Here is a 25,054-nt window from a genome sequence, read left to right as displayed (position 1 = left end):
TTTGCTCTGAGACTCAACATTGAGCTCAGATGCATCCTGTTTCCATTGATCATCCTTGACACCATTCTATATACTTTCGGCCCGTCTTTGGACACTGTGTTATCTAACCTCCAAACAAGCTTCAATGCCATACAACACTCCTTCCGTGGCCTCCAACTGCTCTTAAACGCTAGTAAAACCAAATGCATGCTTTTCAACCGGTCGCTGCCTGCACCCGCATGCCCGACTAGCATCACCACCCTGGATGGTTCCGACCTAGAATATGTGGACGTCTATAAGTACCTAGGTGTCTGGCTAGACTGCAAACACTCCTTCCAGACTCATATCAAACATCTCCAATCGAAAATCAATTCAAGAGTCGGCTTTCTATTCTGCAACAAAGCCTCCTTCACTCACGCCGCCAAGCTTACCCTAGTAAAACTGACTATCCTACCGATCCTCGACTTCGGCGATGTCATCTACAAAATGTCTTCCAACACTCTACTCAGCAAACTGGATGCAGTTTATCACAGTGCCATCCGTTTTGTCACTAAAGCACCTTATACCACCCACCACTGCGACTTGTATGCTCTAGTCGGCTGGCCCTCGCTACATATTCGTCGCCAGACCCACTGGCTCCAGGTCATCTACAAGTCCATGCTAGGTAAAGCTCCGCCTTATCTCAGCTCACTGGTCACGATGGCAACACCCATCCGTAGCACGCGCTCCAGCAGGTGTATCTCACTGATCATCCCTAAAGCCAACACCTCTTTTGGCCGCCTTTCGTTCCAGTACTCTGCTGCCTGTGACTGGAACGAATTGCAAAAATCGCTGAAGTTGGAGACTTTTATCTCCCTCACCAACTTCAAACATCAGCTATCTGAGCAGCTAACCGATCGCTGCAGCTGTACATAGTCTATTGGTAAATAGCCCACCCTTTTTCACCTACCTCATCCCCATACTGTTTTTATTTATTTACTTTTCTGCTCTTTTGCACACCAATATCTCTACCTGTACATGACCATCTGATCATTCATCACTCCAGTGTTAATCTTCAAAATTGTAATTATTTGCCTACCTCCTCATGCCTTCTGCACACATTGTATATAGACTCCCCCTTTGTTTTCTACTGTGTTTTTGACTTGTTAATTGTTTACTCCATGTGTAACTCTTTGTTGTCTGCTCACACTGCTATGCTTTATCTTGGCCAGGTCGCAGTTGCAAATGAGAACTTGTTCTCAACTAGCCTACCTGGTTAAATAAAGGTTAAATAAAAAAAAATAAAAAAAAATCATGGCTTGGTATTTGCTCTGACATAATTTTTTTTGTATTTGCTCTGACATGATTTTTGTTACCCTTCCCCAGAACTGTGCCTCGACACAATCCTGTCTCTGAGCTCTACAGACAATTCCTTCGACCTCATTGGTTGTTTTTTTGCTCTGACATTCACTGTCAACTGTGGGACCTTATAAAGTCAGGTGTGTGCCTTTCCAAATCATGTCAAGTCAATTGAGTTTACTACAGATGGACTCCAATCAAGTTGTGGACACATCTCAAGGATGATCAATGGAAACACAGGATGCGCTTGAGCTCAATTTTGAGTTTCATAGCAAAGGGTCTGAATACTTACGTAAATAAGTTATTTCTGTTTTTTATGTTAACACATTTGCAAAAATGTCTAAAAAACAGTTTTCGCTTTGTCATTATGGGGTATTGTGTGTAGATGTATTAGGAAAATAATTAATTTAATCCAGTTTAGAATAATGCTGTAACGTAACAACATGTGGGAAAAGTATCAGGGTCTGAATACTTTACGAATGCACGGAATATCATTGGTTTATATATATCTTTGCATAACACCCGTACCCATCATTACCGCAGATGTAGTGTTCGCCCCGATACCGTAGAGGGCGCTAAACATAAGGTAAGGTAAGGTAACCGGATGTAGATGACCGTACACTTCCTATTTTGGTACGTACACGTGTTGGAACAGGCATCGATTCAACTGGTTAACACGGGCTATCTAGCATTGGGTAGCCGAATCACTGTTTTCTTTGGAAATAAAGCTAGTTAACACGAACGGAACCATGCTATCAGATTTGGACCTGATCGGGACAATTCAGGACCATGAAGATGTGCCCGAGGAGCCTGATTCAGAGTCTGACGACGAAGATGTAAGTTTGGAAACAAGCGTGCCAGACAGTCAGTTATACTGATCAAAGTGGCTAGCTAGCTGGGTATCTCACGTTAGTAACCTGAGTGGTAGTTTTGCTATTGCATTTAGGCAATCATTCACTAGCTAGTTAATTTCTTCCAGGACAGAAGTGTCACTGTATAAGAAAAATAAATTCGAACCTGATTAACTTTCTGGTGTGTTTCTCTTGAAAGTTAGTTTGTTACAATACCAGACATTGTGTTTCATCCCTCCACTCTGTGCTAAAAGGAACAGCCAATAGTACTCAACAAGAAGAAGAAAGCGTTGAAGGGCCATGGTGCTGGGGACTTCAGCGCTGACTTTGAGTTTGGAGAGAGGGATGGACTCTACAGCGAGGACTGGGCTATGGCAGATGTGATGGCACAGCTGAAGAAGAGGGTAGGTTGCAAGTCTAAGAGTATGCAATTTGGCAAAGCCTGGTTATCAGTCTTGTGCTTCAGCCAGCTCCTTTGTTACTTTTTTTTGTAGCAAACAGAACTGTCAAATTAGTTGGCCTAAGAGGAGACAGGCTGACATCCAGGCGACTTGCTGATTCAACTCAAAAAGACTGAACTACTGTTACTGAGTCTGCGCCAAATCATACAACAACTGAACTAAATGTGTTCTTGTCCTGCAGAAAGCCCCCACCACCTTGGATGAAAAGATTGAGAAAGTACGCAAGAAGCGCAAAACAGAGGTAAGATGTCCTGTAGTTTGAAAAGTTGTTGTACTACGGAACCTGCAGACAAGACACATTACATTTCCTATGATGACTGCTTCAGTGTTTGTCAATAAGGGCACGTTCCCTTTCCTTCAATGTCTTTATAGGAGAAGGCAAAGACGACAGAAAAACCAGAGATTCCCTCAGAGGCAGATGATGATGATGAGGAGGAGGAGGAGGAGGAGGAGGAAGAAGATGAGAAACCTGATATAGCTGAAGATGGGGCTGAGGTATCCAATGATGAAGACCAGAGTGGTGATGATGGGGAGGAGTTTACATCAGGGGATGAAGAGGTTCTCACCAAAGCAGGTGGGTAGAGCTTGAAGCATTGTTTTACTTTCGGTATTGACACTCAGTGACTTTTAAACTTGGTTTTACTCTCACAGATACGGTGAGGGACAAAGGCAGAAAGAAGACAAAGGCAGAAGAGGTGAGCGTTGAACCGATAGCTTGTAAGAAATACTTTTGAGTTTCCCACATTTATACTGTAGAGGGATTAACTGTGGGACTATTTCTATTGCTAGGACCCTGATTAACCGTGGGACTGTTTCTATTGCTAGGACCCTGATTAACCGTGGGACTGTTTCTATTGCTAGGACCCTGATTAACCGTGGGACTGTTTCTATTGCTAGGACCCTGATTAACCGTGGGACTGTTTCTATTGCTAGGACCCTGATTAACCGTGGGACTGTTTCTATTGCTAGGACCCTGATTAACCGTGGGACTGTTTCTATTGCTAGGACCCTGATTAACCGTGGGACTGTTTCTATTGCTAGGACCCTGATTAACCGTGGGACTGTTTCTATTGCTAGGACCCTGATTAACCGTGGGACTGTTTCTATTGCTAGGACCCTGATTAACCGTGGGACTGTTTCTATTGCTAGGACCCTGATTAACCGTGGGACTGTTTCTATTGCTAGGACCCTGCTATTGTTGCTATAATAGCCATATGTTTTACTCATTCTCTACCTACAGCCTCAAGAGGCCTTCTTTGAAGACGCCTCAAACTATGACGACAAACTCATGTTTCCCGACATGAACCTCTCCAGGCCTATTCTTAAGGTGGGTCACGTTCACTTGGAAATCTGTTAGAAAATGAAATTATACCAAGGTTTGCTTTGGGTGTGTTCACCTAAAGCAGAGCAGTAGTCCTGCATGTATTTGACTCAGACTATAGTAGAATCAAAAAACAAATATAGCACTCTGTAATGAAAGTTGTCAGTTGAATAAATGTCAGTTGAATGTGTAATTTATGACTGTGTTGGCCAGAAATTGAGAAGTCAGACAAGTTATTTCACAATGTGTGTCCTCAGGCTATCACTGCTATGGGCTTCAAGCAGCCCACTCCCATCCAGAAGGCCTGTGTACCTGTGGGGCTTCTGGGCAAAGACATCTGTGCCTGCGCTGCTACCGGCACCGGTAAAGAAGACGTGACAGGACACACACTCACTCACACACAGATAGGCACACACGCACTGCAAGTGCCCATAGCATCATCAGATCTTTACTACATTAACGACAGCAGTTACAACGTGTGTGTTATTTTATGTTAGTAGATTGCCATGTTTTGGCACAGAGTTGCAGCACTCAAGTTTGCTCCCTGCAAGCGCACACGCTCACACACACCATATTTACAATGGTATTGTGAAAAAGTCCATCTGTTAAACCTTCCTCTCCCTCCTGCACACACACCCCTCTTTCTCCTTCCCTTTCTCTCTCCTCTCCTTCCTCTCTTTCTTCGGCTCTCCTTCCTCCTCTTCCTCCCTCTTCTTCTAGGTAAGACGGCAGCGTTCATGCTCCCTGTGCTGGAGCGTCTCATCTACAAGCCCAAACAGACCGCAGTGACCCGTGTGCTAGTCCTGGTGCCCACGCGTGAGCTGGGCATCCAGGTGCATGCCGTGGCCCGCCAGCTGGCCCAGTTCACAAGCATCACCACCTGCCTGGCCGTGGGTGAGTGAGAGAACCAGACCACTTGATCCAAAATGGACAAGTTTAGAGCCATATGGCCGACGTCTGTGATCTCGTCTCTGGTAGTATGAAGCTGCTTGGCAACAGTTGTGCAGTTGCCATCCTATTCTGCTCCCAGACAATAGTAGTTGGCTGTTCGGTGGTAATTAATCGTGGATTAGTCTAATATATTTTTCGGTTTACTCCATGGCGTTAATCAACTGGAGATTTTGTCATACATAAGTTGTGATTGCAAATATTAAGTTGCATGGAATATAACCAATGAATGTATTGATGTAAAGACAAAGGGTCAGGAATCATGGTGTCTTTTTCTGTGTGTGTGTGGATGCCTTGTAGGGGGTCTGGACCTCAAATCCCAGGAGGTGGCATTGCGGATGGGCCCTGACGTCCTGATCGCAACGCCAGGTCGACTGATTGACCACCTGCACAACACGCCCTCTTTTGAGCTCAGCCAGATTGAGATCCTCATCCTGGACGAGGCTGACCGGTAAGAAGGTTATAGGCTGATCCATCCATAGGAATGAATGAGACGCAGTTTTCATTTGTTGGTCTAGTTAATGCATTTGGAAAGTATTCAAACCCCTTGACTTCTTCCACATTTTTTTACATTACATCCTTATTCTAAAATGGATGAAATTGTTTTTCCCCTTGTCAATCTACACACTACCCATAATGACAAAGCAAAAACAGGTTAAAAAAATATAAAATGTAAACATTTTTGCCTCTTTACTCAGCAACTTTGGCAGCGATTACAGCCTTGAGTCTTCTTGGGTATGTCGCTAGAAGCTTGGAACACCTGATTTGGCGAGTTTCTCCCATTCTTTTCTGCAGATCCTCTCCAGCTCTGTCAGTTTGGATGGGGAGCTCAATTTTGTGTCTCATACCAAAGGGTCTGAATATTTATGTAAATAAGATATATATTTTTTTATTTAAAATTTGAAAACATTTCTAAATCTGTTTTCACCTTGTCATTATGGTATTGTGTGTAGATTTAAGCAACATAAAAATAAAAATTTTTTTTTTTAGAATAAGGCTGTTATGTAATAAAATGCGTAACAAGGGGTCTGAATACTTTCCGAATGCACTATGGCCAAACCCCATACGTCTGGACCATCTCACCACAGATACAGTATTGAGAAGGCCTATCATTTACAGGCTGTATACATTTTCAACATAGGATAGTTATATATATTTTTTTACACAGCAATTCAGGGTCGTATTCATCAGTAGGCACCAAATGGACAAAAACTAACTAAAACGGGGAGTGACCTGGACTTGTCTGGTAAACAGTCATTTTCGTTTTCCGTTGTGTGCCCTAATGAATACGGCCCAGATTTCAGATTTTCCCTTGTATATTGTCATTTCCGTGCATCATAAATGTTTCCTTAAATTGCAGGATGCTGGACGAGTACTTTGAGGAGCAGATGAAGGAGATCATCAGGATGTGTGCCTACCAGAGACAGACCATGCTCTTCTCTGCCACCATGAGCGAAGAGGTGAGGACACAACCTGATTCCTTTATTATCCCATTGGTCACCAAACATAGGTCTAGGATAGATACAGACTGTGTTCCCAGCTACGCTCTTACCCACCCGATTCCACTTGTCATCGTCTTGATGATTGGCTGAAAAATTGAGTCATGTGTTAGTGTCTGGTCATGGTTTGTGTTGACACATACTGCTTATTATTCCATTCTCATCACTAGCTTCGTTTTCCATTCCTTTTCTGTGCCGTTTATTGAAATAGTGTTCACTCACTCACTCTCTTTTTCTCCTCTCCAGGTGAAAGACTTGGCGTCGGTCTCTCTGAAGCAGCCGGTTCGTATCTTTGTGAACAGTAACACAGACGTGGCGCCCTACCTCAGACAGGAGTTTGTCAGGATCCGACCAGCCAGGGAAGGAGACAGGGAGGCTATTGTGGCCGGTGAGTGGTCTGGACAACTATCACAGTCCATTTGTTCTGTATATTGTGAAGTATAGTACGACATGTAGCGGAACGTTCACTGTGAAGTACAGTACGACGTGTAGCGGAACGTTCACTGTGAAGTACAGTACGACGTGTAGCGGAACGTTCACTGTGAAGTATAGTGCTTTTCGATTTCTCTTCCAATCTGGTGAATAACTGTGTGTGTGTGTTGTCTCCTGTGTTTGTCTGTGTGTGTTGTCTCCTGGGTCTGTGTCTCAGCTCTGCTGACACGGACCTTCCAGGACCACGTGATGCTGTTCACCCAGACCAAGAAGCAAGCCCACCGGATGCACATCCTCCTGGGCCTGATGGGGCTGAAGGTGGGAGAGCTGCATGGGAACCTGTCCCAGACCCAGAGACTGGAGAGCCTCAGGTATCTACACTCTTAAAAAAAGAAAAGGTAGTCTAACAGAGCCCACCTGTACGGTACTGACCCGGTTACACTTCCACACCATAGTTGTTGGAACGGTGCTGTACAGGACAATGTGAAAGGGAACTATCTGAGCCAGCATAGTAGGATTTGGGTCGGCCCTACAGTGTGAGTCAGACTTATTTAAAGTAGTAACAGGTATAGTGTATACCCAGCCATCACCATGCCTTGACACATCTTCAGACAAAGTTGAGTATGCAAGTACCCTGTGACTCACAATACAGTAGCTGGATTGATCTGTTCATAAGAACAGAGATGATCAGAATGAAGATGACAGTATTGAATTGAGATGCATTAAAATCCAAACCAGGTTTATGTAACATGGATTAAATATTGTATTGCGTGTCCATCATAGTAAATTGTTTCTTGCGTATCCATCATAGTAAATAGTCTGTGTTTCATCATAGTAAATAGTCTGTGTTTCATCATAGTAAATAGTCTGTGTTTCATCATAGTAAATAGTCTGTGTTTCATCATAGTAAATAGTCTGTGTTTCATCATAGTAAATAGTCTGTGTTTCATCATAGTAAATAGTCTGTGTTTCATCATAGTAAATAGTCTGTGTTTCATCATAGTAAATAGTCTGTGTTTCATCATAGTAAATAGTCTGTGTTTCATCATAGTAAATAGTCTGTGTTTCATCATAGTAAATAGTCTGTGTTTCATCATAGTAAATAGTCTGTGTTTCATCATAGTAAATAGTCTGTGTTTCATCATAGTAAATAGTCTGTGTTTCATCATAGTAAATAGTCTGTGTTTCATCATAGTAAATAGTCTGTGTTTCATCATAGTAAATAGTCTGTGTTTCATCATAGTAAATAGTCTGTGTTTCATCATAGTAAATAGTCTGTGTTTCATCATAGTAAATAGTCTGTGTTTCATCATAGTAAATAGTCTGTGTTTCATCATAGTAAATAGTCTGTGTTTCATCATAGTAAATAGTCTGTGTTTCATCATAGTAAATAGTCTGTGTTTCATCATAGTAAATAGTCTGTGTTTCATCATAGTAAATAGTTTGTATCTCATAATAGGCGGTTCAAAGATGAACAGATTGACATCCTTGTGGCCACAGACGTTGCGGCTAGAGGTCTGGATATCGATGGAGTCAAGACGGTAAGGGCTCTCTGTAAAGTGTTTGTGTTAGGAAAATATGTTTCTAAGAAAAATGCCTTACAAGAACACGTGACATTATTGCTTTATCACTGATTAGTTCGTTTTTGTCACAGATTAGTTGGAAGTATCATGATTTCACAAGTGTGCACTTCTTACGAAGTTCAGAAGAGGAGGGGACATTTAGCCCAAAGACTTGCAGAAAGGAGGGTGGAGCTACCGGCCCTGCAGAGAGGGGGGGGGGGGTGGAGCTACCACCGTGCTTTTCTCCTCCCTGAACTCAATTGCTTAGCCGGCAGAAGACTAGTAGTTAGTGTTTATATCAAAACTGGCCTTCACTGTAGAAATGAACCCATTCTCCTCAGCTGGTCACCATGTCCAAGAAGCCATTTTCTTATTATTGAGATGCACCCGCTAACGTCCTCGTTCTCCTCCCCAGGTGATTAACTTCACCATGCCCAACACAGTGAAGCACTACGTTCACAGGGTGGGTCGCACGGCCCGTGCCGGCAAGGTCGGTCGCTCTGTGTCCCTGGTGGGCGAGACCGAGAGGAAGATGCTGAAGGACATCGTCAGGAAGGCCAAGACCCCCGTGAAGGCCCGCGTCCTGCCACAAGGTAAAAGCTCAATACCACGACCCTGTTGAAATACTTCAGAAATACATCCTTTCTTCCTCCTGTTTGGATCGGTGTTAGCCAGGATATCACCCCCTTACTTTTATCAATCCAACCAATTCACATCGCCAATTACTTCAAGGAAGGATTCATTTCTAAAATATTCAAAAGTCGATTTTTATCTCAATTGGTATCATCTGGGTAAATGAAGAAATAAAATGTCTTATCTTTGGTGTGCTTACCACTCATTCAACATACTGTGTGTTGTTCATTTCAAGGAAGAGTCTAGTCCACCAAAATTATACATTTGAATGTTAAATTATTTTATAAAATGTCATGGCCACTAGGTAAATGGTGTTAGGTTCTGAACAAACTGAGTAAAAACTAAAACGGACAACTAGGAAAAAAAGCTCAAACCAAGTTTATTCACCCGCTGGGTCGTACAGCTGCAAAGTCAAGGCATGATTACACAAGCACATATATTTATAACCTTCTGATAGGCGTGGTCAACTCCTTACACATCTAGACAACCAATACATCTCTAGGCATGAATTTAATCGGTTACTCTCACTGGTGTACTCATAGCCCTGCCTGTTACATTCCACGCCCATGAAGGTTTTAGTATGTGTGAGAGAGTACTGCAGCAGGAGAGGCATTGTGGTGGGCCTCTCAGGCCCCTCTCTGAAAAGGCTTCTTCTCACTTCATCTATTGATTTGACTTCGAGACGCATTCCTCACTCCTCCTTCAGAGGTGATGTTATTTGTCACATGTGCCGAATACGAGAGGTGTAGACCTGACCGTAAAATGCTTACTTAAAAGCTATTAACCAACAATGCAGTTTAAGAAAGAGTTAAGAAAATATTTACTAAATATACTAAAGTTTTAACAAATGAACACAAGAAAATTAAATAACAATAATGAGGCTATATACAGTGGTTACTGGTACTGAGTCAGTGTGTGGAGGTACAGGTCAGTCAAGGAAATTTGTAGGTAGGGGTAAAGTGACTGCATAGATAATAAGCAGCAAGTAGCAGCAGTGCAATGGGGGGCCATTTGAAGAATTGTAAGCCTGGGGGTAGATGCTGTTGAGGAGCCTTTTAGACCTAGACATGGCGCTCCGCTACCGCTTGCAATGCGGTAGCAGAGCGAACAGCCTATGACTTGGGTGACTGGAGTCATTGACAATTTTTTGGGGCCTTTCTCTGACACAGCCTAGTATATAGGTCCTGGATGGCAGGAAGCTTGGTCCCAGTGATGTACTGGGCTGTTCGCACTACCCTCTGTAGCGCCTTGTGGTCAGATGCCGAGCAGTTGCCGACCCAGGCGGTGACGCAACCCCCCCCTGTAAGCCTCTACCCCCAGGCTTACAATTCATCAAATGGCCCCCCATTGCACTGCTGGTACTTGCTGCTTATTATCTATGCAGTCACTTTACCCCTACCTACAAATTACCTTGACTGACCTGTACCTCCACACATGCTTCTTGATGGTGCAGCTGTAGAACCTTTTGAGGATCTGAGGACCCATGCCAAATCTTTTCCGCCTCCTGAGGGGGAAAGGTGGTGTTGTTCACGACTGTCTGTCTTGGTGTGTTTGGACCATAATAATTTGTTGTTGATGTGGACACCAATGAACTTGAAACTCTCCCGCTCCACTGCAGCCCTGTCGATGAGAATGGGGGCCTGTTTTGCCCACCTTTTCCTGTAGTCCACAATCATCTATTTTGTCTTGCGCACATTGAGGGAGAGGTTGTTGTCCTGACACCACACTGCCAGTTCTCTGATCTCCTCCCTATAGGCTGTCTCATTGTTGTCAGTGATCAGGCCTACAACTTTTCTCTCCTGATTGATTCTGATATTTTCTCTCCTCCAGAGGTGATTCTGAAGTTCAGAGACCTGATTGAGAAGCTGGAGAAGGACGTGTACGCCGTGATGCGTCTGGAGAGAGAGGAGAGGGCCATGTCTCACTCGGAGGCTCAGGTAAAAAGCCTCATTGTGTGTGTACTAGTATATTCCTATGCTCATGTGTGTATGTGTGGGTGCTAGTGTATTCCTATGCTCATGTGTGTATGTGTGTGTACTAGTATATTCCTATGCTCATGTGTGTATGTGTGGGTGCTAGTGTATTCCTATGCTCATGTGTGGGTACTAGTGTATTCCTATGCTCATGTGTGTATGTGTGGGTGCTAGTGTATTCCTATGCTCATGTGTGTATGTGTGGGTGCTAGTGTATTCCTATGCTCGTGTGGGTACTAGTGTATTCCTATGCTCATGTGTGTATGTGTGGGTACTAGTGTATTCCTATGCTCGTGTGTATGTGTGGGTGCTAGTGTATTCCTATGCTCATGTGTGGGTACTAGTGTATTCCTATGCTCATGTGTGTATGTGTGGGTACTAGTGTATTCCTATGCTCATGTGCACGTGTCATTCAGATCAGTGTGGCACAGAAGCGGCTGGCTCAGAACGCAGACGAGATGGATCCCCAGAGGATGTGGTTCCAAACGCACGACGAGCGCAAAAAAGACCGCAGTGAGTACCACAGACCAACACACATTACAGGCCTGCCGACCTCCGTACTACGTTCCTCACTACTGCTAGGTGGCGTCTTCCTATCCCAGCATGCCCTTAGATGTGAAACTACATAAAGTGCATTACCACGGACATATCTTCTCACTGCAACCAATGCACATGAACTCAACTACAGCTCAACTAAAACAGGCCCTTGTCTAAGACCCAGCTAGGGTCAGAACTTTGTATGTACATGAAAATGAGCCTTTTGGGGCCAACTGTCTGTTAGCTGATGTAATTGTTTTCATTGACCTGCTTGTGAGCACACTGTAAAGGTGGGCATATGACCCCTAAAAGCACAGGGACAATTCAGCCCCATCTGCATCATTCATGATTTAACCCTTTCACCCTTGTCTGCCAGTGATCAAAGCTCTGGAGCATCACTTTAACCTTTCACCCTTGTCTGCCAGTGACCAAAGCTCTGGAGCATCACTTTAACCTTTCACCCTTATCTCTGCCAGTGACCAAAGCTCTGGAGCATCACTTTAACCTTTCACCCTTGTCTCTGCCAGTGACCAAAGCGCTGGCTGACTTTGACTTGGCCCTGAGAGGAAAAAAGAAGAGAGAGAAGTTCATCAAGGAGGGGAAAAAGAAAGAGTTATCGGTATGTGTGCTCCTTTTCTGGTAGACTACGACTGACTTGTTTTCCTTGATCTTCTGTCTTTTCTCTGTGCACTGAAAAATAATGTTAACAGAATTCACCATGTAGGGTGTTTCCACTCAGGAATCTTGATTTTGATCATTTTCATATTTTATAGCATCAAAACCATTACATTTAACAAATCTGCTATGTATGACCTCTTTTCACTAAATATTATATTGAACTAGTTCTAAACCCATGAGGCATGCTGTAAGTCCAACTCAGGCTAGCTTCTTCTTCTGCAATCATTCTTTGTAGTTCTCCGGGTCTACATCTGTCCATATAATCTGAGCTTTATAACTTTGACCATACATTTAAAACTAGTGAGATCTTTTCTTCACCTAGTTTTCACCACTGAAATTAAATGAACTATGGTGACATTTGTGTTGTGAGTGACCACATATCCCTATCATGTCTATGTAACTTGAAATACATGGTCATATACATGTTAAATATACAGGATATCATGTATCAGGGTTGAGGTACATTTTTTGGAATAGGAAATTCAGTTAACTTCCTGAATTTCTATGATTTGACCCCAACCCTGTTGTGTACACACATTATTCATCATATTTTTGTCAAGTGCTATTCTGGTTAGCTATGTATCTTTCCAGTCACTGTTTTCTCTCTGTGTTCTTCTCAGTCTGAGGATAGAGCAGAGTTTGAGGTCCTCAAGTCCCAGATGTATGCTGAGCGATCAGCCAAGAGGGACCGGAAACCCAAACGAGCCAGAGCCATGCCAGAGGACGAGCCTGTCCAGAAAGGTGGGACTCATATTCTATAAAGAACTGGGCACATATTCACAAAAAGTGCTGATTAGATCAGATTGAATTGGATCATAATGAAGAATGAATAATGTTACATGGACAGGGGGTGGGGGGCCTGATCCTAGATCAGCACTCCGACTCTGAGACACTTTATGGCCTGATCCTAGATCAGCGCTCCGACTCTGAGACACTTTATGACCTGATCCTAGATCAGCACTCCGACTCTGAGACACTTTATGAATGCAGGCCCTGGTCTTTCATTTTCTATGCTCCCAAGTGGCTTGTAAGGCTTCCACGGCCACCACTATCATCCTGATGTGGACATGAACCAGAAGAAGCACTTTGGTGTTTCATATCTGATTGCAGTGTGCAGGCTCACCTCTTCCTGTTTTATCCAGCAGTGAACAAAATGTAATTGTTCATATTTTTTGTGTGTGAAGCAGTTTATTAATTTTTTTTGCTGCATGCGTTGGAACCCTTGTTTCAGGTTCTGTGTGCTTTCTTAAGATGTATAAAACAGTTTACAAGGTGCCCCTCCTTACAACTGTTAGGTCAATTCACCCCTGTTCTCCAGCCCCATACTACCCTGCTGGCTGCATAAATACTGGGTCCTACAACATAACGAAATGCAGGGTCCTACAACATAACGAAATACTGGGTCCTACAACATAACGAAATACTGGGTCCTACAACATAACGAAATACTGGGTCCTACAACATAACGAAATACTGGGTCCTACAACATAACGAAATACTGGGTCCTACAACATAACGAAATACTGGGTCCTACAACATAACGAAATACAGGGTCCTACAACATAACGAAATACTGGGTCCTACAACATAACGAAATACTGGGTCCTACAACATAACGAAATACTGGGTCCTACAACATAACGAAATACTGGGTCCTACAACATAACGAAATACTGGGTCCTACAACATAACGAAATGCAGGGTCCTACAACATAACAAAATACTGGGTCCTACAACATAACGAAATACTGGGTACTACAACATAACGAAATACTGGATCCTACAACATAACGAAATACTGGGTCCTACAACATAACGAAATACTGGGTCCTACAACATAACGAAATACTGGGTCCTACAACATAACGAAATACTGGGTCCTACAACATAACGAAATACTGGGTCCTACAACATAACGAAATACTGGGTCCTACAACATAACGAAATACTGGGTCCTACAACATAACGAAATACTGGGTCCTACAACATAACGAAATACTGGGTCCTACAACATAACGAAATACTGGGTCCTACAACATAACGAAATATGGGCCTCCCGAGTGGCGCAGTGCTTGAGGCGTCACTACAGACCCTAGTTCGATCCCAGGATGTGTCTCAACCTGCTGTGACCGTGAGACCCATGAGGCGCCGCACAATTGGCCCAGCGTCGTCCGGGTTAGGGGAGGGTTTGGCTGGCTGTGATGTCCTTGTCCCATCAAGCTCTAGCAACTACTTTTGGCGGCCCGGGGGCATGCATGCTGACACGGTCTCCAGATGTACAGTGTTTCCTCCGTCACATTCGTGCGGTTGGCTTCTGGGTTAAGCGAGCAGTGTGTCAAGAAGCAGTGCAGCTTGGCATTGTCATGTTTCTGAGGATGCATGGTTCTCGACCCTCGCCTTTCCCGAGTCCGTACAGGAGTTGCAGCAATGAGACAAGACTAACTACCAATTGGATATCACAAAGTTGGGGGAAATGGGGGGGGGGATACATAACTAAACACTGGGTCCTGCTTAACACTGGGTCCTACAGCACAACTAAATAAATCTAATCAAAGTCTATTGATCACATACACATATTTAGCAGATGTTATTGAGGGTGTAGAGAGATGCGGGGTCCTACCACATAACTAAATGCGGGGTCCTACCACATAACTAAATGCGGGGTCCTACCACATAACTAAATGCGGGGTCCTACCACATAACTAAATGCGGGGTCCTACCACAACTAAATGCGGTGTCCTACTACATAACTAAATGCGGGGTCCTACCACAACCTAAATGCGGGGTCCTACCACATAACTAAATGCGGGGTCCTACCACATAACTAAATGCGGGGTCCTACCACATAACTAAATGCGGGGTCCTACCACATAACTAAATGCGGGGTCCTACCACATAACTAAATGCGGGGTCCTACTACATAACTAAATGTGGGGTCCTACTACATAACTAAATGCGGGGTCCTACAACACAACTCATGGATTGTCTGTTTTTCTTTGCGTTTAGGTGCGAAACAGAAAGCTGGTAAACCAGCCAAGAAGTCTGTATTTGACAAAGAACTTACAAACACCAGTAAGAAAGCACTCAAGCAGTACAGAGCTGGGTAAGTGTCTTTCCTAAATGTAGTTAATACCTGTAACTGCATTGAAACGTTGACAACCACACAGGAAATCTGTCTGTATGTAATGTCTTTTATTTCACCCTCAGACCCTCCTTTGAGGATAAGAAGAGGCTTGGAATTCCAACGAACAAGAAACGAGGCGGTGGCTTCAAGTCCAAGGCCAAGTAAGTGATGTCATATTTAGTGGATTCCTCTTCAATGTAGTCTGGTGGATATTGCACTATAATCTTACAATGGCTCATGTTTATCCATGCTTTTCTGTCATTTTTTTGCAATGACACTTAATTTTGAAATATTACCAGTGGTATGATAAGTACAACCGTGACCCGTCATTATGACCAATGAATGTTTCCAGCTTTTGGTGTTTCCGGGGAGGGGCAGGTGTTTGAGCCACTTCAAATGACCATAACAGCTGCTCCAATGCCATCTCCATGTGTACTGTGCCATAGAAATGTAATTCATTAATTATTTTAATCATGTTTTGATACGCTGGTTCTGTTTCAGGTTTAGGAGAAAGTAAGAGCTGCCTTGATGGGAAAATGACAAGATATGCAATTTGGATGGATGGATTCACCTCCACTGTGTCCTTTGTTTTGAGTGTCTGTCTTCCTAAATCAGTGCTTTCCCACTTTTCAGTGGGGACATAATGGAAATAGACTGGAAAGGTTTTGGCTGAAATCATTTCATTAGCCTCAGATTGCACTCTGCGTCCTCTCTTAGTTTTTATATGTCAGACCTACACACACGCAAACAAACATACAGGTTGCAGTGTGTAACCATACTGTGGTTTTATGTAACCTGTTGTGGCTTCACTTAAAAATATGTAATGCTGAGAAACATATGTTCTTTTGAAGATAATAAAAGTTTAATATGTATTATTCTGAGCGATGGGTTTTTCATGAGTCTCGAATGGCCATCGTCCTTGCAGTAGTGAAATCCATGTAGGGATTATGTTGGTTTTTGTTGAAATAGTGTGTCAATAAAGATACAAAATGGTGATGCATGTGCCCGTTTTCATAAGACCACTAGTTAGCCCACTATAAATCCTCATCCTCAGGCTCAATTGCTACAACAGAGAAGTCTGAAGTTTACATACACCTTAGCCAAATACAATTAAACTCAGTTTTTCACAATTACTGACATTTAATTCTAGTGTAAATTCCCTGTCTTAGGTCAGTTGGATAACCACTTTATTTCTTTCATCACATTCCCAGTGGGTCAGAAGTTTACATACACTCAATTAGTATTTGGTAGCATTGCCTTTAAATTGTTTAACTTGGGTTAAACGTTTTGGGTAGCCTACCACAAGCTTCCCACAATAAGTTGGGTGAATTTTGGCCCATTCCTCCTGACAGAGCTGGTGTAACTGAGTCAGGTTTGTAGGTCTCCTTGCTCGCACATGCTTTTTCAGGTCTGCCCACAAATGTTCTATAGAATTGAGGTCAGGGCTTTGCGATGGCCACTCAATACCTTGACTTTGTTGTCCTTAAGCCATTTTGCCACAACTTTGGGTAATTGTACACTTTTGTACACTTTGAGTAGATACTGGTGTTTCTCCAACAATTTCTAGTGAAGTTGATCAGTCTTCACGGGAAATTCTTAGGGCTCAGGTCATTTGACACCATTAAAATGTTTCCACTCCCTTTTCTTAAGAAACATTTAAACATTTTCAAAAAAATGTCCATCCTTCTGCATACCCAATTTGAAACTGAATTGAAAAGGACCCCTTTCAAATTAAATCCACTAACACACATATTCTTCACGGTATAAGAGGTGCACCTACTAGAGTGAACCATAGGTTAAGAACACACAGGAACTAGCCTCACTTATCCGGAACTCCATTAATAGCCGTATCCAGATACGTTTACTTTTAAAGCGGCCGACTATCACTAACTGCTTTCCTCCGTATCGCAGTCTCCAAGGCCATTTTGACCAGAGAAAATGAAATTTTTCTGGAAAAGTGTACATTTCGTTAGCATTCACAATGTTACCTTTTAATCAGCAAGCCAACAGTATTACTTATACATTGATTTCATTCTATAAGCGTATTAGCAGTTTCAGAGAATGACGGTATAGAATGTCTATCAAAACTGAAAACCCCTTACGTTTTTCTGAACATGCGAGATTAGTTTAGTCATGCACAGAACGCATAGTTTCTTCCTGATCCCAGGTTTTTGCCCTTAGAAATTGAAAACACCAAACACCATTTTTCTTTTCCTCCAACTAATTTGACCACGGTGGTGATTTTTCATATACGTTTATTTTCCCGTCTTTTGACGCTAATAACAAATCATCCACGTATTTTATCACAACTGAAACTATTGTTTTAATGCAAAATGATTCCAAGTCAGACCATTAGTAAATCCCATCGGTATATTACTAAAAGTCAGGTCAAATGTGATCTAGTACGTATTTCATCACATATAAACTGTAATTTCCATGAACCACTTATATATCGATCAGAGACTATACACCGCTTGATGAAAATGTAATTCTTACTAACCTCAAAACTATTACTTGTTGCTTTTTAAAAAAAGATGCAAACTCCTGTATAGCGGCATTCAAGTTCCAGGGTCACCTCACACTCATTCTTCCCATACCCATTAGCTCCTCATCTAAAACGGGGAGCTATTTTCTTACGCTGAGATATTCTCTATAGCTCTGCTAACCACTCGCACGTCTGCGAGGACAAGCAGATTCCTATCTGTCCCCCATCGTAATGTATTTTCTGATGGTAGAATGTTAACATCAAAATGCTGGTAAATTGAGCTTCTTATTATGGTTTTATGTGATCGTTCCAATTCATAATTGCCTCCCTTAATCGTTTATTTTATTTATCCTGTTTACCGGGTAATGTTGCCCTACATTATCCAGTTTGCGCTTTCATATTCAAGCCGAATTGGTAGAATTAACGTGCGCTTCTTTCAGCGACTCCATGGCTTTATTACATTTGGCTATCTCTATATTCCAGGGAGAAACAGTCCGTTTGTTGGCTTTTCTCAGGCCCCCATGGCAATTGAAGCCGTCTTGGTCTAATTCTGTGTGCTTCACGGTCCTTTTCTTGCCTCTGTCTGTTGAATGGGAAGGGGCACGTGTTGCACCAGGTGTGTCAACCTCCTCTCTTCCGTCATTTCTACTTCACCTTTTATTTCCATGTGTCCAGTTATCATTGGGAATTGTCCATGGGAATAAGGTGTGGGGGGGGTTCGGGTAGTTACCCATTCTGCTTTTCCTTTGTTTGTTTTGGCATTCTTCTTCAGCATTTCTCTTGCTGTCTTCATGCTTTGTAGTAAACCAACTCCTTCTTTAAACATTTTTAGTATTTCATTTTCTCACACATAGAGACATCCAATGTCCCTACCGCTGGCCATTTGGTGTTCAATTTTCTTGTGCGTTTTTCCCATTTTATAGAAGTCTTTATTTATTTTTTGCTCAGGGGGTGCCTCGCCCCTAAGATCTGGTGTTCTATTCATTTTTTTAGTTGTCTACTCTGTTTCTTTTATCTTTACCAAGTGTTTTAATTCTATCTGATACTTTTTCCTTTTAATTTAATTATTTATGATATCTACACTTTTTATTTATTGGTTCTTACTTATTATATTCTATTCTACTGTTTCTTATTGTTTTTATTCCTAATTTATAATATCTTGATCATTTTCTCCAGTCCCACTCTCTTCTGGCTTCTGTAACCTGACACCTCTGCCTTTCCTTCAGGCTATTATTATCCCGCAGGCTCTCCTGCTGCAGAGCGCTGATTCCTCCTACCGTCCTTCACGGTGCTGTAATGTCTCCTGTTTATACCTAGGCTATACCCCGTTACTTTTTTATGTGTTTGTTTTCACTATTTCTTCTAGACAGTCTAGGTGAATTTTTATCACATAGTATAATTTGTGCTTACCTGTATGTTTTTTCTCTCTACTTCACAAACCGTTATACTATATGTGCCTTGTTTAATACTTTTTAACAAGTTCTACGCATTCCAGAATAGTTATTAACACATTTATTATGTCAATGTATGTATATGTATGTATATATCTTTACGTAGTTTCTATCTTATTCTTATTTTTTCAACATCCATTGATTCTATCCCCCTCTCAGTAAGAGTTGACTCTCTCCTTCTCAAATTACACTCATTCAACTGTCACAGAGGGGCTTGCGAATTCCTTTCCCTGATCAGTTGGCACACACACATACTATTTTACACACCTCCTCCTTACTCCACAATTCTAGCTTGCTCTGATACACTTTCTTAACACAGAGAACCATCCATTCAGGCGTTTATTCACATTTGTTCATTCACACACTACGTTTTACCTAAAACGACCTATGGCCTCTTAAACCGGTTTATATCCTATAGGTTTTTTCATGGTATGACAATACTACTGCCTAATCGGGTCAGCTTGCCTTCATACCCTTTTCACCCATCCAATGCAGACCTCTGTTGTTTTTATTGATTTATTTAATTTTATTGTGTATATATATATATATATATATATATATATATTATTATTTTTATTTATTTTTTAAAATATTTTTTCTCAGAGCTGTATTATGGCGTGACCTGCTCATTTAGAGACCCCGTTCAGACAGACGGAGCGTTCTATACGCAGGATTTGTTTTGCAGTTTAACCTTGCCAAATCGGGCCTATTTTTTTCTGCACTCTATCTATTCATCCGAGCAGACCCCCTTTTTTTATTGGGTCGGTAACCACGAATGCCACCCAAACCCCTTTGTAATCTTAAAGGGCGGTATCCGTGGACTTTTCTACCTACTTATTGATCTATTTTGACCATATGGGCAGACAGCAGCAGCCCCTCACCAGGCCAGGCAGTTCAGTCAGAGAGAGCAAACAGCCGCACCAGTCCACACAAGGTCCCCACATGAATGGCCCAGCGAGAGGGGCAGTCCCAAATCACACACCCAACCTAAGTCGCCCGCCCAGGTTGACTGGGCTGTGTTTACGCACATCCCAAATCAGGTCCTGAGACAGTCGAACCCGGCCAAGTAGTATCAGACGGAACAACCCACCCCACCAATCCAGACACGCGGGTCCGTCTAAACGGTCCGACCAGAGCAGGTGCAAGCCCCTCCTCCGCTAAACACCCGACACCGGCAAGGCTCACAGCCCCTACTCACTTAGTTCCTACACATGCACACATATATTCACATTTAACAACCCCCAAAATCACACATGCATGCAGTTCATTGAATTCAACAAGCTCTTAGCATTTACTGGGTTTTTTAGGAAATTTAAATAGAGACCTACTCTTGCTGGGACAGTATCTCTGAAGCAATTTATACAAACGTTCAACTATGTAAGAACAAGCTTACCTTTTTATAGTTGGGTGGCCACCCGTTTGCAAGATTGTCCAAAGAAACTGTCACCAGCCTGTAATGTCACTCTGCTCGGCCCCTCTGATCTCCTGGCAAAGCTCACCAAAATATGTTGTGGAGAATTGTTTCAGAAATATAATACTCTCAGAAGAACTTTGTGAATTCAATGTAGACTTTAATACAAGTTATTAAGAGCCGTGCTGGTCCGCGGAACAGCCGCCCCTTACAGTGCCTTGCGAAAGTATTCGGCCCCCTTTTGCCACATTTCAGGCTTCAAACATAAAGATATAAAACTGTATTTTTTTGTGAAGAATCAACAACAAGTGGGACACAATCATGAAGTGGAACGACATTTATTGGATATTTCAAACTTTTTTAACAAATCAAAAACTGAAAAATTGGGTGTGCAAAATTAAAAGGTCGCAAAGTTCAAGGGGGCCGAATACTTTCGCAAGGCACTGTACATAGTGTTTGTGTAAATCACATATGTAAATAAAGTTACTCCCCCTTAGTATCTGCTTTTGGTTACAACGATGGCAGAACTCTTTCCATGTTCTAAAAATAATGTATGTATTGCATGCTTATGTTTTACGTGTTAGTCATCAGTTATCTTGCCTACATCTTTCTTCCTGTATCCTGCTGACCATAGCACGTTCAGCTGTCATGACTGCACGTATGGTCTTGGATAATGTATTCTTAAAAAAATAGAGTGTAGCCTGGGTGTCATGAGGCCTGGGTGTCATATTCTCTTAACGTGCATGTCCTTGCTATTTCAGCCTTGCAACCAGACCTATGTAATGCTCAGCTCTCTCCTCAATGGTTCGCTCCAACACAAGCTTCCCCCTTTTTCCTCCAAACATAACGATGGTCATTATGGCCAAACAGTTCTATTGTTGTTTCATCAAACCAGAGGACATTTCTCCAAAAAGTACAATCTTTGTCCCCATGTGCAGTTGCAAACCGTAGTCTGGCTTTTTTATGACGGTTTTGGAGCAGTGGCTTCTTCCTTGCTGAGCGTCCTTTCAGGTTATATCATAATAGGACTCGTTTTACTGTGGATATAGATACTTTTGTACCTGTTTCCTCCAGCATCTTCAAGGTCCTTTGCTGTTCTGGGATTTATTTGCACTTTTCGCACCAAAGTACGTTCATCTCCAGGAGACGGAACGCGTTTCCTTCCAGAGCGGTATGACGGCTGTGTGGTCCCATGGTGTTTATACTTGCGTACTATTGTTTGTACAGATGAATGTGGTACCTTCAGGCGTTTGGAAATTGCTCCCAAGGATGAACCAGACTTGTGTAGGTCTACATTTTTTTTCTTCTGATGTCTTGGCTGATTTCTTTTGATTTGCCCATGATGTCAAGCAAAGAGGCACTGAGTTTGAAGGTAGGCCTTGAAATACATCCACAGGTACACCTCCAATTGACTCAGGCTAATTAACATACTTTTCTGGAATTTTCCAAGCTGTTTAAAGGTATAGTCAACTTAGTGTATGTAAACTTCTGACCCACTGGAATTGTGATAAAGTGAATTATATGTGAAATAATCTGTCTATAAATAATTTTTAGATAAATGACTGACTTGTGTCATGCACAAAGTAGATGTCCTAACTGAATTGCCAAAACTAGTTTGTTAACAAGATACTTGTGGGGTGGTTGAGAAATGAGTTTTAATGACTGCAACCTAAGTGTATGTAAACTTCCGACTTCAACTGTACATAGGCAGTGCAGCGGTATCTTATGTTCCCAAGTGTTTATGATTAGCCATACTGACAAAAAAGAGCACCTTTTGTGTTGCTCAATATACACTACCAGTCAAAAGTTGTAGAATACCTACTCATTCAGTCGCTAGCCCCTACTCCATTGCAGTGGTGGAAAAAGTACCCAATTGTTGTACTTAAAAGTAAAAGTAAAGGTATCTTAATAGAAAATGACTCAAGTAAAAGTGAGTCACCCAGTAAAATTCTACTTGAGTAGAAGTATTTGGTTTTAAATATACTTAAGTATCAAAAGTAAATGTAATTTGCTAAAATATACTTAAGTAATTTCAACCCTTTTATAATGCAAACCAGATAATAGTTTTCATGTTTTTTTTGTGTGGAAAGCCAGGTCACTCTCCAACACTTAGACATAATTAACAAACAAATCATGTGTTTAGTTTGATCTGGCAGACTGAGGTGGTAGGGATGACCAGGGAGGTTCTCTTGATAAGTGTGTGAATTTGGCAATTTTCCTGTCCTGCTAAGTAAGCATTCAGTACTTTGGGGTGTCAGGTAAAAAGTACATTATTTTCTTTAGGAATGTAGTGAAGTAAAAGTTGCCAATAATATAAATTGTACAGATACACAAACTACTTAAGTCAAAATACTTGAAAGTGCTTCTTAAACTTTGCACAACTGCTCAATTGCTACAACAGAGAGAGCGAGCCAGTGCAGCGTTATGTATATATTTTAACATCCCAAGTGTTTATGATTAGCCATACTGACAAAAAAGAGCACCTTATTATTGCTCAATATGTATTTTCGTAAACATGAAAATGATCACTCTAAAATATTGTACCAACAAGTAGGGCGTGTAGTTTCATTTCTGACTCACTTGCACTTCGTATCATTTGGAAAGCGTAAACGCCAGCAGATCACTCTAAAGTATTGTCAACATATTTTTACAAACAACAGGGCGTGTAGTTTCATTTCTGACTCACTTGCACTATGTAACATCTTGGAAAGCGAAACTGACAGCGAACAGGCCTGGGCCTGTTTAAAGAGCAGCTCGCGGAATTCCCCAAAACTGATCCGCAGAGACGAGGACAGTAACAGAGCGAATCATTACTGTCAACCAGACAACAAGGACTACAGAAATACGCTTATTTAAAAGTTTGATGTAATCTGCAATTGGACCCTAAATCCCATCAAAAATATTCACACGTTCAGCAAAGGTAAGCAATTCTATTTTACTATGTAGAATAAAAATGTATCACATATGAACACCCTATTTCGTCAAGTAAATACAATTCTGGATAAGATGTCACGTCAGTCACACTGCTTGGTTTATACACTTTTGGAACAGTTCAAATCGTTTTCCTTGTTTCAAAATGTGTCTTTGTGAGAGGTACTGACATGTTTAAATCATTGACCTATCTGCGACTAGCGCACAGCTCAGACGTCCATACATACCCACACCAATACATGCCACCAGACGTCTCTTCACAGTCCCCAAATCCAGAACAGACAACGGGAAACGCACAGTACTACATAGCGCCATAGCTATTTGGAACTGTCAAGCAGAAGAATCAGATTTTTAAAAACGGATAAAACTACACGTTATGGATCAGCGCGGATTGTGAAGAGACAAACACAGGCACACAGGGCATTCGCTAACACACGCACTCTACACACATTTTAATATTGTTATATTTTCTGTGTTATTGAGTTTGTATTGTATATATGTTATAGTTGTTTTATTGTATGTAATTGTGATTGGACCCTTAGGAAGAGTAGCTGCAGATCCGGAATAAAATATAAATGATTCATTTACATCATTCCATGACTGTCCTAAAACACTGACATTTTGGGATGAAATATTCACCCTTGGTTTCGAAGGATCCAGATTGATTTCGATACATTGATTGTATCAGCCATATATATATATATAATGTATTCACTGTATCCAAGTGACATAATTTCAGTAGAAATGAAACCAACACTATTTCCGCATAATAAAACATTTATAAAAAATGTCCACGTAATAATTGTCTGTGTCCAATAGATGTCGCACGGCATCCACCACAATGTACAATAGTCATGCATCAAGATTAAGTTTGCCTCTGTTTTGGAATAACTTTAAACAAATTGATTAATGCCATTGTTATAAACATTCAATATGTGTTTGGCTGGGTTTCATTTCTTGTTCTAGTGGACCAATAGTAATTCAGCCTGAATGGAAAACCCAAACCGGGGCAGGAGAGGTAGAGGAGCCAACCATGTCCATCACAGAATAGGTAAGGAGATTAATGTTGAATTTTGTATAAGTAAGACATGATTGGCATTTCCTTCATTATATTGATATATATTTCCCTGTTTGCCTCTCAGGTGCTGAGGCTGGTCAGAGAGAAGAGGAAGGGATAGCCAACCGAGGGGGAAGAGGTAGGGGGGCCAGGGGAGAGAGGAGAGATGTTAATGGGGGGAACCCAAGGGAGGATAGGAGAGCGCGAGATGCCAGGGGAGGAAGAGGAAGGGAGGGTGCGAGGGGTTGGGCAGGAAGAGGAGGAGGAGAAAGAGTGGAAGGCAGAGGAGGAGGGGAGGGTGCGAGGGGTTGGGGAGAAAGAGGAGGGGAGGGTGCGAGGGGTAGGGGAGGAAGAGGAATAGGAGGGGAGGGTGCGAGGGGTTG

The 25,054-nt window shown here is 42.1% G+C and overlaps 1 protein-coding gene and 1 long non-coding RNA gene across 2 annotated transcripts; both read left to right on the top strand.

Annotated features, from left to right (window-relative positions):
- Nucleotides 1-1,476: 1,476 nt before the first annotated feature.
- ddx27 (DEAD (Asp-Glu-Ala-Asp) box polypeptide 27) lies at nucleotides 1,477-16,332 on the top strand. The gene is made up of 21 exons (XM_020483956.2): nucleotides 1,477-2,153; nucleotides 2,423-2,572; nucleotides 2,811-2,870; nucleotides 3,002-3,203; nucleotides 3,281-3,324; nucleotides 3,870-3,956; nucleotides 4,208-4,313; nucleotides 4,671-4,844; nucleotides 5,199-5,349; nucleotides 6,259-6,358; nucleotides 6,644-6,785; nucleotides 7,047-7,200; nucleotides 8,289-8,370; nucleotides 8,807-8,984; nucleotides 10,855-10,961; nucleotides 11,414-11,510; nucleotides 12,062-12,153; nucleotides 12,833-12,953; nucleotides 15,219-15,315; nucleotides 15,420-15,497; nucleotides 15,838-16,332. The coding sequence occupies exons 1-21, from the start codon at nucleotides 2,067-2,069 to the stop codon at nucleotides 15,851-15,853; spliced, it is 2,325 nt and encodes a 774-aa protein (XP_020339545.1). The 5' UTR covers nucleotides 1,477-2,066; the 3' UTR covers nucleotides 15,854-16,332.
- A 6,795-nt stretch (nucleotides 16,333-23,127) lies between these two features.
- On the top strand, nucleotides 23,128-24,982 carry LOC109891436 (uncharacterized). Its single transcript, XR_002255528.2, has 3 exons — nucleotides 23,128-23,603; nucleotides 24,581-24,665; nucleotides 24,757-24,982. It is a non-coding gene; the product is annotated as an uncharacterized LOC109891436 (long non-coding RNA).
- The last annotated feature ends 72 nt before the right edge of the window (nucleotides 24,983-25,054 follow it).

This window comes from Oncorhynchus kisutch, linkage group LG5 (assembly GCF_002021735.2).
Source record: "Oncorhynchus kisutch isolate 150728-3 linkage group LG5, Okis_V2, whole genome shotgun sequence".
NCBI classification, from domain to species: Eukaryota; Metazoa; Chordata; class Actinopteri; order Salmoniformes; family Salmonidae; genus Oncorhynchus; species Oncorhynchus kisutch.
Note: the sequence above shows the minus strand (reverse complement) of the source record. Positions and strands in the feature narration are given on the sequence as shown.

Bases quoted from the DNA above. Each gene is read 5' to 3' on its own strand.
- ddx27 (XM_020483956.2), top strand. From the start codon at position 2,067: ATGCTATCAGATTTGGACCTGATCGGGACAATTCAGGACCATGAAGAT. The intron at 4,845-5,198 runs GTGAGTGAGAGA...GATGCCTTGTAG, and splicing joins CACCACCTGCCTGGCCGTGG to GGGGTCTGGACCTCAAATCC. The intron at 12,154-12,832 runs GTATGTGTGCTC...TGTTCTTCTCAG, and splicing joins GGAAAAAGAAAGAGTTATCG to TCTGAGGATAGAGCAGAGTT.